Source organism: Bos javanicus, chromosome 29 (genome assembly GCF_032452875.1).
Source record: "Bos javanicus breed banteng chromosome 29, ARS-OSU_banteng_1.0, whole genome shotgun sequence".
In the NCBI taxonomy this organism is placed as follows: domain Eukaryota; kingdom Metazoa; phylum Chordata; class Mammalia; order Artiodactyla; family Bovidae; genus Bos; species Bos javanicus.
The window spans coordinates 50,703,104-50,719,184 of record NC_083896.1 but is presented as its reverse complement, the minus strand read 5'-3'; the positions used below and the strand labels follow the sequence as shown (position 1 = coordinate 50,719,184).

Sequence of the window (16,081 nt, the reverse complement as noted above, 5' to 3'; positions counted from 1 at the left end):
ACCAACCACCACCCCACTGACCACCACCCCACCAACCACCACCCCAACCATTACCCCAACCCCCACAACAACCACAGTGACCCCAACTCCAACACCCACAACCACAGAGACCACCACCACCACCACGACCACAACCACAGGGACCCCAACCCCAACATCCACAACCACAGGGACCCCAACCCCAACACCCATAACCACAGGGACCACCACCCCCACCACTACCCCAACCACCAGCCCACAAACCACCACCCCACCAACCACCACCCCACTGACCACCACCCCACCAACCACCACCCCAACCATTACCCCAACCCCCACAACAACCACAGTGACCCCAACTCCAACACCCACAACCACAGAGACCACCACCACCACCACGACCACAACCACAGGGACCCCAACCCCAACATCCACAACCACAGGGACCCCAACCCCAACACCCACAACCACAGGGACCACCACCCCCACCACAACCACAGAGACCACCACCCCCACCAGTACCACAACCACAGGGACCGCAACCCCAGGACCCACCACCACAGAGACCACCACCCCCACCAGTACCACAACCACTGGGACCCCAACCCCAACACCTACAACCACAGAGACCACCACCCCCACCACAACCACAACCACAGGGACCGCAACCCCAACTCCCACAACCACTGTGACCCCAAGCCCACCATCTACCACCACTACAACAGAGACTCCAACCGCAACACCCACCACCATAGTGACCACAACCCCTACCACAACCACAACCACAGGGACCCCAACCCCAACACCCACAACCACAGAGATCCCAACTCCCATCACTACCACCACCACAGAGACCCCAGCTCCAACACCCACTGGCACAGTGACGCCAGGCTGGCCATCTACCACCACCAGCACAGCTGTGGAGCCCTCTAGCACACCACTGACCCCGACGTTGACAATGCCGACGGTCACTCCAGTGGGAGGCACCACCCTTCCAGGTACTTGGACACCAGTGTGGTTTGTACTCATGGTTCTTCCTCTCATCAGGGGTGCATCACAGCTCCTGGGAGTTCAGACAGGTACCTCCACTCTTCCCAGGGAATGCAGTTCCCAGGAAGGTTTTAGAAGGGCTCACTGGCCATCCCACCAAGACCTACGGCCAAGTGTTCACAGAGGTGCTGACCCTCAGCCTGTGCCTGCTCCCACGGGATGTCTTTCCTTGGGCATGGCTGCCCGTGGCCCACATCCTCAGCCTACAGCTATATGATGGGTTCTGTGGGCAAAGCCCCGCTGTGGGAGCCACCAAAGGACCTGGGGCCTCGTGGGGAGTCGAGGCTGCTGGCCGGGCACCCTGGGAGACCCTCCTCTGTCCCCCCACTCCCACTGGTGCTTCCCCACTGGGGCTTCAGGGGCCAGTGGCCAGCCCCTCCGGGTGGACCCGTGTCCCATGGTAGCCACCCCGTTACACACCCCGAGGCCCATGGGCCTGACGCCCCGTCCAGCCCCGAGGCCTGGAGCTGGGACGTGGATGGGAGGCCTCCACACCACGTGCTGTGCCTCCAGGGCGCTGCCTGTGTGTGTTTGCTGCCATGCCGCCTGTGCGCTGAGTGGACCCCCTCAGCCCTTACCGCACCCTCCATTCTTACAGGCTCGCCGACCCCGGGTCCCACCTCCTCGAAGACCACCCCCACCCCTGGATCCACGACGGGGCCGCCTTTACCCAGCACAAGCCCTGCCTCCAGCCCCACGTCAGCAGGACGCCCGTCGACCACGCCAGAGTCCACCAGCACCTGGACCTCCAGTGTGTCCACCTCCACTGTGACCCCAGGAACCTCCCCCCACATTACCATGAGCACCAGTGGGGTCACCCCCTCCGCCATAGTTCCATGCTGCTTCTTGAATGAGACCTACTACGCCCCAGGTACGCAAGCTCTTCGTTCTGATTCAGCAGCGCAGGCTGGTGGTGCTCTGGGTTCCCGGTGCTTGGGGATCACTCAAAGGTCTGCACTGAGAGCTTTCTTGGGAAGCTGGGTGCTAGGCCTGGGTGGATGTCTCCATGGCCGGCCCCACGTGCTGCAGCCACAGATCGGGGCAGTGGGAGGTGTGGGCTTCTTTCTCGTGGCCTCTGGGGGAGCTAGCCTGAGTGCTCGGGGTGGCGTCAGCACTGGTCTCTCCCCTTGCAGGCGAGCTGGTGTACAACGGCACGCATGGAGACACGTGCTACTACGTGAACTGCTCGCTGGACTGCACGCTTGAGTTCTTCAACTGGTCGTGCCCGTCCACACCCTCCCCAACACCCAGCCCATCCACACCTACCACCCACGAACCCCGCACATCCAGCACCCCGCCCCCTGGGGTCCGCGGGTGCCCGGACTTGGATCCTCCCAGGCAGGTCTGTGTCTGCGGCGGCTTTTGTCCCCTCTGGCATCTAAGCCCCCACATGCTGCCTTCCCGTAGGTCGTGCCCTGCCTCTGTGCCCCACACCAGCCCAGTCAGGCCAAGGCTTCTGGCAGCCTGCTGGGCGCAGGGTGTGCGGGGGCCGTCCCGCCTTCTCCCCCTGGCTGGCTGCCCTCCTGGACAGGGTCGCCCTTGGCTTTCAGCCTCCTGGGCAGGGCCTCGCCAGCACGGCCCAGCCCTCCCGTGTGGGCCAGGCCGGTGGCGCCGACCCCGCGTCCTTCCCGCCCCCGCAGGAGAACGAGAGCTGGTGGATGTGCAACTGCACCAGGGCCACGTGCAAGCACAACAACACCGTGGAGCTCGTGAAGGTCAAGTGCGAGCCCCCGCCCATGCCCACCTGCACCAACGGCCTCGCGCCCGTGCGCGTCGAGGACCCCGACAAGTGCTGCTGGCACTGGGAGTGCGACTGTAAGCCCGACGCGCGGGGACCCCCGCCTGCTCCCCGGGGGTGCTGCAGACCCCAGGCTGTCGTGCTGGCTTTGGTGGCTGGGTGCCCGTGGAGAGTCAGGCCCCCGTCGGGAGCCATTTCTCCTGCCTCCTGCTGGCTCCTCCTCTCGGCCAGGGTCCAGGAAAGGCCGGGGCTGGCCTGGTGGAGGGTGGCCACCGCCGAGAGCGGGGCGCAGAGGAGGCGTCGGGACCGAAGCTGGGCCGCTGTGGGCCGAGGGGCGCGTGCCCTCTCGGGCCCAGATGCCCTGAGTGCCCCGGGAACCAGACTGCAGGGCCTTCCACAGTTTCTGCTTGCCCTTCCCACCCGAGCCTTGAGCATGTCCTGTCCCCGTCCTGCCCCCAGCTGGGGGTGCGGTGCAGGCTCACCCCACTTCCTCCGCAGGCTACTGCACGGGCTGGGGGGACCCCCACTACGTCACCTTCGACGGGCTCTACTACAGCTACCAGGGCAACTGCACATACGTGCTGGTGGAGGAGGTCAGCCCCCGGGTGGACAGCTTCGGGATCTATGTCGACAACTACCACTGCGACGTCAACGACAAGGTGTCCTGCCCCCGCACGCTCATCGTGCGCCACGAGACCCAGGAGGTTCTGATCAAGACCGTGCAAATGATGCCCATCGCGGTGCAGGTGCGCTGGCGGGGCGGGCGTCCTCACGCAGCGGGAGGCTGGGCTGCCCCCGACCCAGAGCCAGGCTTGGAGAGGTGCTCTGAGGACACATCTCACGGGCCCTCTGGAGGCCTTCAGGGGCCCCTTGACCTCCGCTGCTCACGCCCCTAACCACTCACCCTGGACACAGGTCTCTGCGGCAGGCGCCCCCTCCCTGAGGACAGGGGCTGTCTACATACCACGTAGGGAGTCCTACCCGCTTTCGGGGTCCCCAGGCCTCCCGGGGGGACCGTGAGGACGGTGCCCCTGCCACCTGGCTTCTGGGATTAGTCAGGACAAGGATCTGGCCCCGTGTGATGGGAAGGAAGCGGGGAGGGGGACGGGTGGCCCCCACAGCTCACCCTGCCCCCTGACCCCCCGCCCCGGGGTTCCTGCCGCAGGTGCAGGTCAATAGGCAGGCCGTGGCGCTGCCCTACACCAAGTTCGGGCTGCGGGTGTACGAGTCGGGCATCAACTACGTGGTTGACATCCCCGAGCTGGGTGCCCTTGTGTCCTACAACGGCCTCTCCTTCTCCATCCGGCTGCCCTACCGCCTGTTCGGCAACAACACGAAGGGCCAGTGTGGTGAGCCCCTGGGGGAGGACGGCCTGGCAGAGGCTGGCTGCGGGAGCTGCTCCCCAGGGGTGGCTCTGCACACTGCTCAGGCCCCCACGGGCCCCCGGCCGCGTCTGGGTCTGGCCCCTGTGGGAGGCCAGTTGGAGCCGCGTCTGTGCCCTTAGGCCCGGCCAGGTGCCCTCCAGGGACCCGGGCTGGAGCAGGGGTCCCGGGGGCTTGCCCTGCTGGACGGCCGGGCCTGGCATGTGTTCACGTGGCCTCCCCACCCGCACAGGCACGTGCACCAACAGCACCTTGGATGACTGTGTGCTGCCCAGCGGGGAGAGCATTGACAACTGCGAGGTCGCGGCCGACTCCTGGGTGGTGAACGACCCCTCCAAGCCACGCTGTCCCCACACTGGCTTCACCACCAGGCGCCCGGCCACCTCGCCTTCGGCGGGCACCAGCAGCTTCCCCACGAAGGGCTGTGCGTCTCCGCTCTGTGAGCTCATCAAGGACAGGTGATCCGCCCTGGAAGCCGCACCCCGACCTGGTCTGCGCAGAAAGACCACTGGCGCTGGGCCTGGGGCTGGGAAGGCAGATGGCAGTCACAGCGGGGCCAGGACTTGGGCTCCTGTAGGGTATCCAGGGCCCTTTGTGACTCCCCCCATCCCGTCTCTCCTGCCTCCTGAGACGGTGCAGCGTCTGCTGAACTTGAAGGCTGGGGTAGGCCGGTTGACCCAGGATAGTTAGCATCCATAGCTGATGTTGGGGAGGGGAATCTGGGCTTAGAGAGGGGGCCAAAGCTGCTATCAGTGGGAGCGAGCCCCTCACCCCCAGAGGTGTGTGCGTGGAGGCCAGGACGGCCCCTGCTGGCCTTGCTGGGGGACCTTGGCACCTGGTGACCACTTAGACACAGACCTTCCCTCTCTAGGGGCCGAGCACAGTGCTCTTCCTCTGGCCTCAGTGCTGGCGGCCATGGCCTCAGGCCAGCCCCTGCCCCCGAGGCCAGCCCAGGCCCCCGAGGCCACCCCGAGCCCCCGAGGCCAGCCCATGCCCCCGAGGCCAGCCCGAGCCCCCGAGGCCGGTGCCCCCGAGGCCAGCTCGAGCCCTTGAGGCCAGCCCGAGTCCCTGAGGCCAGCCTGTACCCCTGATGCTCTGTTCCCACTCTTAGCACACGGGCATCGGTCTGGTGGTACAGGCTGAGCTGGGCCCCCAGGGGGTGCAGCCCAGATGGAGGTGCTGGGCAGGGCGACGTGAGAGGCTGGGGGCACCAGCCAGCCCGTGACCTGCATCCCTCCTCCACAGCTTGTTTGCCCAGTGCCACGCTGTGGCGCCCCCCCAGCACTACTATGAAGCCTGCCTGTTCGACAGCTGCTACGTGCCCAGCTCGAACCTGGAGTGTGCCAGCCTGCAGACCTACGCGGCCCTGTGTGCCCAGGAGGGCATCTGCGTGGACTGGCGGAACCACACTGGCGGGGCCTGCCGTGAGTACCCTCCTGCCCCGCCCCAGGCTCAGCGGGAATCGTGGCTGGGTGGGGGGCCAGGCCGCCTGAAGACTGACTGTGCTAACCCTGTGGGGCTGGACCCCCGCCTCCTGGCTCGGGACAGCATGAGGGGCTGAGGCCATGCTTGGCCGGTGTGGGACGGGGTCCTATGAAGGGGCTGGGCGGGGGTCAGTGGGGGTGGGGTGGGGGCCCAGGCCCCTCCCTCTGACGCTGCCCTTCCCCAGCGGTGACATGCCCTGCCCACCGTGAGTACCGGGCCTGCGGCCCCACGGAGGAGCCCAGCTGTAAGTCCAGGTCAGTCACGGTGGAGGTGCTGGGACGGCCGGCTGGCCCTCTGTGCTGCTCTGGGCAGCCCTGTCTGGGCCTGGCGGTCCCACCCATCCCCACACCCGTCTCCTGATGCCCTCCTCTAGCCCCTCCCAGCTGAACAGCACACGCCTGGTGGAAGGCTGCTTCTGCCCCGAAGGCACCACCAGCTACGCACCTGGCTTTGACGTCTGCGTGGACCTGTGCGGTAGGCTGCCCACCGCGTGGCCTCTGCCCTCCCCTTCCCGGGGCTGAGCCCAGCGCCTGTGGCAGGGGCCCGAGCTCACAGGGCCTATCTCCTCTCTCTCCTAGGCTGCGTGGGGCCCGACAACGTGCCCAGAGAGGTAGGGCACCCCCTCAGTGCCGGGGCCAGGCCCTCCCATGAGCCCTGCATTTTGGGGGGCGGGATGGGGTGGATGAAAACCTGGGACCCTCGGAGGCAGAGTAATGAGTCCCTGAAGTCCTGGAAGGTTGAGCCAGTGCGGGGCCCATCCACCCGCCCCTCTGTGCGCCCGCCTGCCCGCCCCGCCCATCCGCCCACTAGCCCCGGATGCTCTGGCTACACCTGCGGCCTGTCTGCCCTGTGGCGTGCGTGTCTCTGGCACGTGGCTGGTTCTTTAGCTCTGCTCTGCGTGAGCCCCGCAGACACACCTGGTGCCTCCGCCACGCGCCAGGCCTGTGGGCCCACGGAGCAGGTCCCAGCTGTGGTGTGAGTGTGCTCCCCAGAGCCTGCCCCGGGCACGCGGAGGTGGGGAGGGCTCGGGGTTTCCCGCCGGCCGCTCCGTGGGCCACGCGGCACAGTGCTGTCTTGCGCTGACCGGGGCCTGCTCCCCATCCCCTGCAGTACGGGGAACACTTCGAGTTCGACTGCAAGGACTGCATCTGCCTGGAAGGCGGGAGCGGCATCATCTGCAAGCCCAAGATGTGCCGGCTGGAGCCCCGGCTGGAGTGCGAGGAGGATGGCACCTACCCGTTCACGGAGGTGGACCCCGCCAACACCTGCTGCAATGTCACCTCCTGCAGTAAGGCCCCCACCGGCGGGGCGCGCGGTGGCCGGGCTCTTGCGTGGTCCGGGAGGCTGGGGCCTCAGGCGTGTCTGCGGGGCGTGGGCGCTGGGCAGGCGGGGGTTGAGGGGGCCCAGGCCCAGGGCCTGCCCTGCCTGGGGCAGCGTCTGCAAGCTCACCGGCGTGTCCCCACTGCCTGCAGAGTGCAATGCTAGCCTGTGCAGGGAGAAGCCCCCGCTGTGCTCACTGGGCTTCCAGGTGAAGAGCGAGATTGTGCCCGGGAGGTGCTGCCCCCTGTACTCGTGTGGTAGGTGGGCCGGGCCAGGTGGGAGCGAGGCCTAGGGTGGGCAGGGCTCCAGCTGGGTGTGGGGGGCAGAGGACAGCTGAAGGGGCCCCTGCCTGGGGGCTCAGGGTCTGCCTGATGGAAGCACCCAGCCCCATGCCCCGACGCTGTCCACTGGCTGTGCATCCGCCCCGGGGTCCGGCAGGACAGTCTGACCCTTGTTCTGGTTCTTTCTCCCAAGTGCCCAAGGGCGTGTGTGTGCTGGAGCACGCCGAGTACCAGGTGAGCCCTGCTGGCCGTGGGGAGCGGTGTGGGGGCGCAGAGGGGCTTTGGGGGCAGGGTCCTGGGCAGGCTCATGGTCAGGCTCGCCAGACGCTTGGCGGTGTCCTGGAGGAGGGGAGGCGCCGCGTGGGCCCACCTCACCGGCCCTCCCTGTGCCCAAAGCCCGGCTCTCCAGTCTATTCATCCAAGTGCCAGAACTGCGTCTGCACGGACCGCAGGGACAACGCCACGCAGCTCAATGTCATCGCCTGCACCCACGTGCCCTGCAACGCCACGTGCAGCCCGGTGAGCAGCCCCGCCCCGGCGCGCTGGGCCCGCCCACCTCACGCCACGCCCCGGCACACTGGGCCCGCCCACCTCACGCCACGCCCCGGCGCACTGGGCCCGCCCACCTCACCCCCAGCGGCCCTTCCTCTTCCCATGCCAACCCCCCGGTGTCCTGCAGGGCTTTGAGCTGGTGGACGCTCCCGGGGAGTGTTGCAAGAAGTGCCAGCAGACCCACTGCATCATCACCCGGCCTGGCCAGCAGAGCCTGGTCCTGAAGGTGCGCCCCCGCCCCCGCCCACAGGGCCGAGAACGTCCTGCCTCCCGTCAGGACACCTGTCGTGGGGTTTTGGGCCCTCTGGGTGGCTTCTCCAAGTCAGGCCACCGCTGTGGGACATGGACCATCTGGGGACTGTGGGCCGCGGGTCCCTGGGCCCCTCCTATGTCACTGGCTCTGCAGCTCTGGGCCTATGGGCTGCACTTGGCAAGGTGGTCAGGGAGCAGCCTGGAGGGCTCCCACCTGGCCTCACACAGAACTCCCCCGACCCCAACCCGCAGCCCAGAGACATGAAGAGTGACCCCCTGAACAACTGTACCTTCTTCAGCTGTGTGAAGATACACAACCAGCTCATCTCATCCATCTCCAACATCACCTGCCCCGACTTTGACCCCAGCACCTGCGTCCAGGTGAGCAGGCCCATCACTCCTGGAGTGGGGCCCTGATGTCCCTGGGAGGCTGGGCTCCATTGCAGGATGTGGCAACAGCTGCAGGCTCCGCTCTGGGCCCTTCTGCAGGAACTGCCCCTTCCACCCTCTTGGCAGGGGGCACTGTCACCACGGGGGGGTCTGGGGTCCCAACTGTCTCTCCTGCCCCCTAGGGCTCCATCACGCTCATGCCCAATGGCTGCTGCAGGAAATGTGAGTGTGGGCCTCGGGCGGGTGGGCCCTGCGGCCCAGGCCTGGCGGGGGCTCCCTCTGGGCTCCTTGAGGGGAGGGGGTGGAAGGGGATGGTGCCCCGGGAGCCCCGTCCCCTCTGTGCCACTCCTGGCTGGACACTGACTTTGAGGACATCACCTGGGGTGCCCAGGAAGCCTGAATCCCTTCCAGGAGCCCATGATGACCCAGCTTGCTTGAGGGCCCTGGAGTGGGTGGCGGTTGGGAAGGCAGGAGGAGGTCGTGAGGGGGGAAGGAGGGCCACAGAAGGCGGAGACCCCCTCCCAGCCTCTGCCTCTCTCCCCAGGCATCCCTCGCAATGAGACCAGCGTCCCCTGCGCTGCCATCCCCGTCGTGAGGGAGATTTCACACAATGGCTGTACCGCGTTGGTCTCCATGAACGACTGCTCTGGGTCCTGCGGGACCTTTGCCATGTGAGTCCTGGGCGCCGGGGCCTGGTGGGGGCCGGGTGGGGGAGGCTGTGCCCGCCCCAGCGGGCGGCGGACCCTGACCCTGCCTCCCCCCAGGTACTCGGCCGAGGCCCAGGGCCTGGACCACAAGTGCTCATGCTGCAGGGAGCAGCGCACCAGCCAGCGGGAGGTGACGCTGCGGTGCCCGGACGGGGGCGCGCTCCGCTACACCTACACGCACGTTGACAGCTGCCTGTGCCAGGACACCCTGTGCGAGCTGCCCACCCAGCGCAGGGCCCGGCGCTCCTTGCCCCTCGGGGTGGCCCCCGGGCGGGGGTGAGGGGAGGGCCCGCCCCCACCGTCCCGCGTCCCCTTCCCGCTGATCCCTTCAGCTGCCTCGCCTTCTGAGCTGACTTTCTCTCTGCAGGTATTTATTTTCTGAGCCTTTGTTCGATTCTTTGCTTTCCAAAATAAACTTGGGCAGACACGCGCGCTGGTGTGCTTCAGTAGTGGCTGGGGGCCTGGGTGGGCTGCTGGGCACAGCCCAGGTCTGGCCACTTCCAGGGGGGTGCATGGGGCCTGGCCACCAGGCTCTGCACGCGGGACATGGGGGGGGGGGGCTGTGCTTGGATGCCTGTCCCGCCCTTGGCGTGCACAAAGCCCTCTCTGTGCCTTCGAGATGCTGGAGGCTACCCCTGCGGGAGGCCCTCCGAGCCTGAATTTGTGAAAAAGGAGCCACTGAGCTGCGTTTGCACCTGTTTGTGCGCATGTGAGTGTGTGTTTGCCTGTGTGACCTGTGTGTGAGTATGCAAACATTTGCATACATGCGTGTGAAATGCACTTCCTCCTGGGGGAAATAGACACAAGCCTGGTCCTGAACCACGTCCCACCTGCTGCCAAAACGACAGACAGTGACCTTATGGGTCCGCCCGGGGCCGCCGTAAAGCATTTGGCAGGGCCGCCAGACCCTTCAGACCAACCTGACGGAGCTGCAGGGGGCTCTGGGGACCTGGGCTGGAGGCAGCCCTGTGTGTGTCCACGTGTTCACCTGCCCACGCGTGTCCGTGTGTGTCCACCTGCCCACGTGTGTCTGCGTGGGTCCACTTGCCCACACGTGTCCACGTGTGTCCACCTGCCCATGTATGTTGCGTGTCCGCTTGCCCGCATGTGTCACGTGTCCACTCGCCTGTATGTGTCCACCCTCCTGCGTGTGTTGGGGAGCTGCTTTGTGAGCTGGCTGAGCCGCCAGAGTGGGAATTCTGGGGAGGGACCATCTGACTGTGGCCGAGGGCAAGGCTGGTGGCCAGGGACCCTGAGGCTGGGAGGCGGCCAGGTGCCCGGGCGCCTGGGCTGAGGACCCTTGAGCACAGCATCATCTGTGGGCATTGTTGGAGGCCTAAGAGGAGGGTGCTGACCCCCTGGGACGGCCCCTAGTACCCTTTACCCCAGACACCTGTCTGCCACATTAACGCCTGAATGATGGATGGCTGCTGGGAGAAGCTGCCCCGGGGCCAGCGGGCTTGCCCAGGGCAGACCCAGGCCCCCCGCTCCATCCACTGCCCTCTCCTCGGCTGGACGGCTCCCTCCCGGCCCATCCCTGACGGACACCAGGTCAGGATCCTGCAGCAGCAGCCCCAGCCCGGGTCCTGGCTCCCAGTGACCCGAGGAGCTCACACAGCTGCTGGCCCTGCCCTGTGGACTCCTGGGCGGTCAGTGGGCCTGGGTTCACCTTGGAGCTACTACGTCCCTCCCTGGAGCAGAAGTTTGCTAAGGCAATGGGGGCTGCCCGCCCAGCTGCATGGCCACGGCGGGGTTTTGGGAGCCTCGGAACCACCCCTGCACCTACCTCAGGCTCTGAGCTCTTCCTGTGCCCAGCCTGGCTGTGGGGGCCATGAGCTCTGGAGGTGGACGCTAGCCCCGCCCGGCAGCGCCAGCCCTGGGGCCTGCGGGACAGGAGTCGGTGGCAGGAGCTGCGGCCTGTGGGGCAGGGGGGCCTCAGCCTCTGCCCAGCGTCCGCCTTCTGGGGCCCCTGAGAAGTGGGGGCTCCCCGGTGACCGGGCAGGGGTGGGCTGAACTTCCGGACCTGCTAGTTTAAGCCCAACAGCCCTGGCTTGTCTCTTCCGGACACATGGGTTTCATGAGGTTTTGTTTGGAAGGAGGTTTTTGGCTTAGAAATATTTTGACGACCATCAGCAGACGGTCTTGGAGGCAACAGCCCCAGGCCCAGAGAAGTCAGGGGCCGCCTCCGCCCCACCCACGCCGGACAAATGAACCAGAGAATAGCTGAACATATGCACGCACGCCTCGGTGACCCCAGGCTCCCCCCGGACCCCAGCGGGGGCAGGGAAGGGTGGAAGGTGGTGGGCGCTAAGTTACTTCAGGTGTGTCTGACTCTGTGACTGGACAGTAGCCTTCCAGGCCCCTCCAGGCTCCTCTGTCCATGGAATTTCCCAGGCAGGAATCCTGGAGTGTGCAGCCATGCCCTCCTCCAGGGGACCTTCTCCACGTAGGGGCTGAACCCGCACCTCTTACGTCTCCTGTGTTGGCAGGTGGCTTCTTTACTATTAGCACCACCTGGGGAGCCCAGGGGGTGGTATCGGTTCATTACCTTGCTTTTTTCAGGTCATCTATTTCTGCCCCCACCCCCATTTTTTGGTGAGGGCTCTGAGGGTCTGCTCTCCGCCGGGACACCAGTGGGCAGCAACCCTGCCCCTCTGCTCTGGGGGCAACTGCCTCGGCCTGCCCACCAGGCTCTCGAACAGAGCTGTGACAGGGGAAAGGCGTGAGATGGTAGATGTTCCCCACCGCCTGCGGGGCCCAGTGTGACGCCTTTGGTAAATGGGTGCTTCCCGGCAAGAGCTCTGGGGAACAGGACCCCCCCTCCAAAGCCCCTGCAAATGGCCCACCCAGGTCACAGACGTGTGGGAGGGTTGTTGTTGTCCAGTTGCCTAGTCATGTCTGACTCTGTGACCCCATGGATTGCAGCACACCGGGCTTGCCTGTCCTTCACCATCTCCTGGAGCTTGCTCAAACTCATGTCTGTTGAATCAGTGATGCCATCCAACCATCTCATCCTCTGTTGTCCCCTTCTCCTCTTGCCCTCAATCTTTCCCAGCATCAGGGTCTTCTCCAATGAGTCGGCTCTTCACACAGGTGGCCAAAGTATTGGAGCTTCAGCTTCAGCATCAGTCCTTCCAATGAATATTCAGGACTGATTTCCTTTAGGATTGACTGGTTGCATCTCCTTGCTCTCCAAGAGACTTTCAAGAGTCTTCTCCAGAGCCACAGTTCAAACGCATTAATTCTTTGGCGCTCAACCTTCTTTATGGTCCAGCTCTCACATCCATACATGACTACTGGAGAAGCCATGGCTTTGACTATACACACCTTTGTTGGCCAAATGATGTCTCTGCTTTTTTAATACACTGTCTAGGTTTGTCATAGCTTTTCTTTCAAGGAGCAAGTGTCTTTTAAATTTCATGGCTGTAGTCACCATCCACAGTGATTTTAGAGCCCAAGAAAATAAAGTCTGTCTCTGTTTCCATTTTCTCCCCATCTATTTGCCATGAAATCATGGGACTGGACGCCATGATCTTTGTTTTTTGAATGTTGAGTTTTAATCCAGCTTTTTCACTCTCCTCTTTCACCTTTATCGAGAGGCTCTTTAGTTCCTCTTTGCTTTCTGCCATTATGGTGGTGTCATCTGCATATCTGAGGTTATTGATATTTCTCCTGGCAATCTTGATTCCAGCTTGTGATTCATCCAGCTCAGCGTTTCATATGATATACTCTACATGTAAGTTAAATACGCAAGGTGACGATATACAGCCTTGAGGTATGCTTTTGGAACCAGTCTGTTCCATGTCCGATTCTAACTGTTGCTTCTTTACCTGCATGTGAGTTTCTCAGGAGACAGTAAGGTGGTCTGGTGTTCCCGTCTCTTGAAGAGTTTCCCACAGTTTGTTGTGATCCACACGAGCAAAGGCTTTAGTTAGTCGATGAAGCACAAGTAGCTGTTTTTCTGGAATTCCCTTGCTTTTTCTAGCATCCAATGGATGCTGGCAATCTGATCTCTGGTTCCTCTGCCTTTTCCAAATCCAGCTTCCACAGCTTGAATTTCTCAGTTCATGCACTGTTGAAGCCTAGCTTGAAGGACTTTGAGCATGACCTTGCTAGCATGTGAAATGAGTGTAAACGTGCAGTAGTTTGAACATACTTTGCATTGACCTTATTTGGGATTGGAATGAAAACTGACCTTTTCCAGTCCTGTGGCCACTGCTGAGTTTTCCAAATTTGCTGGTATATTGAGTGCAGCACTTTCACAGCATCATCTTTTAGAATTTGAAATAGCTCAACTGGAATTCCATCACCTCCACTAGCTTTGTTTGTAGTGATGCTTCCTAAGGAATCAAGATTGCTGCAAGAAATATCAACAACCTCAGATACGCAGGTGATACCATCCTGTGGCAGAAAGTGAAGAGGAACTAAAGGAGCCTCTGGATCGGGGTAAAGGAGAGTGAAGAGCTGCCTTAAAACTCAACATTCAAAAACTACAATTATGGCATCTGGTCCCATTACTTCATGGCAAACAGATGAGGAAAAAGTGGAAGCAGTGACAGATTTTATTTTCCTGGGCTCCAAAATCACTGTGGATGATGACTGCAGCCATGAAATTAAAAGACACTTGCTCCTTGGAAGAAAAGCTATGACCAACCCAGACAGAGTACTAAAAAGAAGAAATATCACTTTGCTGACAAAAATCTGTACAGTCAGAGCTATGATTTTTCCAGTGGTCATGTATGGATGTGAGAGCTGGACCATAAAGAAGGCTGAGCACCAAAGAATTGATGCTTTTGAACTGTGGTGTTGGAGAAGACTCTTGAGAGTCCCTTGGACTGCAAGGAGATCCAACCAGTCCACCCTAAAGGAAATCAGTCCTGAATATTCACTGGAAGACTGATGCTGCAGCTGAAGCTGCAATATTTTGGCCACCTGATGCGAAGAGCTGACTCATTGGAAAAGACCCTGACGCTGGGAAAGATTGAAGGCGGGAGGAGAAGGGGACGACAGAGGATGAGATGGTTAGATGGCATCACTGACTCAACGGACATGAGTTGAGCAAGTTCCAGGAGTTGGTGAAGGACAGGGGAGCCTGGCATGCTGCAGTCCAGTGGGTTTCAAAGAGTAGGACATAACAGCGACTGAACAACAAGACTAGAAGGAACTATTACTCATTTGTTAAGAGATATTGATCAAAAAAGGCAGCAAACATCAGATTTAGTGCTGGGGCTTTAGAATCACCCCATGGAAGGCCTGGTGAGTGTGTCCTGCGCCATCCAGCGTGCCCCTCGGGCCCCAGCAGGAGCACCGGGAACACGCGGCGGGGTGCCCGGGTCTCAGCTGAGGGTGAGGGCGAGAGGAGCCGCCGGCCAGGCTGGAGTGGCCCTGAGCCCCTCATCTCCCGTGTGGTCAGTCCCACTCTGGACTCAGCTGGCCGGGCCAAGCCCACAGCCTGTGACCGGGAGGGCGGAGCAGGGACCCAGGGGCATGACCCAGCTTTGAGAGCCTTGAGGCGCCCTCAGGACTTTGCTCATGGGGTCGAATCAGATCCCGTCTCTTTAAGGCTCTTCTGGCCACTGCCCCCCCTTGCCCCTCCCCCCTGCCACCTGCTGGTCCTGGAGAGAAGCTCAGAATTTCCTCTCTGGGCAGGGGTTCACGGTCCCCCTTTGTCCTTGCAGGCTGTCTCGGGCTGAGCTGTGTCCCCAGGTCATAAACAGGAATCCTGAGCCCAGCCCCCAGATGTGAGTATTTGGAGATAAGATGGGTTAACGTGAAACGGGGGCTTCCCTGGTGTCTCAGTGGCAGAGAACCCGCCTGCCAATGCAGGAGACCCAGGTTCGACCCCTGGGTTGGGCAGATCCCCTGGAGAAAGCAATGGCAACGCACTTCAGTTTTCTTGCCAGGGAAATCCCATGGACAGTGGAACCTGGTAGGCTACAGTCCATGGGGTCGCAAGAGTCAAAGAAATGGCTGAGCGACTGACTAAGCGAGGCAGAAGGTAAAGTGAGGTCACCAGAGTGGACCCCGACCTCACAGGAGGACATCCTTACAAGGAGGTCAGGACACAGACACACAGAGGAAGGGCCACGTGAGAACGAGGGGAGGAGACGCCGTCTGCATGCCCGGGATAGAGGCCTCAGGAGGGCCAGCCCTGCCCCCGCCTGGGTCTGGGGTTCCAGCCTCCAGGACTGGAGACAGTCAGCAACAACACTGTTGTTCAGTCGCCCTGGGAAGCAGCCTCCAGGAGGAGCGGACAGGGCGCTCAGGGGTCACGGGCTTTGGGGCCGTCGCCTGTTGGCGTTCCCACTGAAAGCCCACCCCCTGCACGGCTGTGGGGTGTGACCAGCGGCTCAGAGACCCCAGCCCAGGGTGAAGCAGCTCTGTCCAGGCACAGTCTTGAGCGGGGTTGGGTCGACTATCTCTTCATCTGACAGACATCTAAGCCAGCCGAGATGCGCCAGCAGCCTTGGGGATCACGCCGCTGTGTAGGCAGCACCCCACCAAGCTGACCCCCGAGACCCAGGCTGGGCTGCCGGGAGATGGGGCGGTGGGGGTGAGGCCGGGGCTGCCCCAGGTCCCCTCCCCGCCCTCCCGGCCTGGTCCTGCAGCAGAAAGCGCCTGCCCTGTTCTTCGGGAGCACTTCTAAGCCCCGAATCCCCCTCTTCCGGAGTTGGGGTGCTATCTGCCAGCCGCTGAGCCAGGCCCCACGACCAGCCTCACACGTTCTTTCTGCCTCGTGACTGCGCCCTCTGCAGCCAGGCTGCCTCCTCCTGCACTCTCGGGTGGGGCGTTGGGGGCGAGGGGGGGGATGTTGTAGGGCATTTTCCAGGCCCAACCCCCTTGGTGTCTGCAGGCCTATATATCAAGGCCCCAGGGAGATTGGGGGCCTTCACTTCCTGGCGTTGCAGGCGCCCCCGCAGTGGCCTGGGGCCCGTGGTGTCCTGT

The 16,081-nt window shown here is 62.9% G+C and overlaps 1 protein-coding gene across 1 annotated transcript in view; it reads left to right on the top strand.

The window, feature by feature from the left end:
• The window catches only part of MUC2 (mucin 2, oligomeric mucus/gel-forming), a 28,032-nt gene extending 18,466 nt beyond the window's left edge, over window positions 1–9,566 (top strand). The window contains 20 exon segments of the mRNA XM_061407455.1: window positions 1–977; window positions 1,628–1,900; window positions 2,163–2,371; window positions 2,670–2,844; window positions 3,266–3,513; window positions 3,933–4,116; window positions 4,382–4,607; window positions 5,395–5,573; window positions 5,819–5,888; window positions 6,008–6,108; window positions 6,213–6,244; window positions 6,745–6,922; window positions 7,107–7,211; window positions 7,429–7,469; window positions 7,632–7,754; window positions 7,915–8,013; window positions 8,292–8,420; window positions 8,612–8,651; window positions 8,974–9,100; window positions 9,194–9,566. Coding sequence (XP_061263439.1) covers window positions 1–977; window positions 1,628–1,900; window positions 2,163–2,371; window positions 2,670–2,844; window positions 3,266–3,513; window positions 3,933–4,116; window positions 4,382–4,607; window positions 5,395–5,573; window positions 5,819–5,888; window positions 6,008–6,108; window positions 6,213–6,244; window positions 6,745–6,922; window positions 7,107–7,211; window positions 7,429–7,469; window positions 7,632–7,754; window positions 7,915–8,013; window positions 8,292–8,420; window positions 8,612–8,651; window positions 8,974–9,100; window positions 9,194–9,416 — 3,739 coding nt within the window. The 3' untranslated portion in view covers window positions 9,417–9,566.
• The last annotated feature ends 6,515 nt before the right edge of the window (window positions 9,567–16,081 follow it).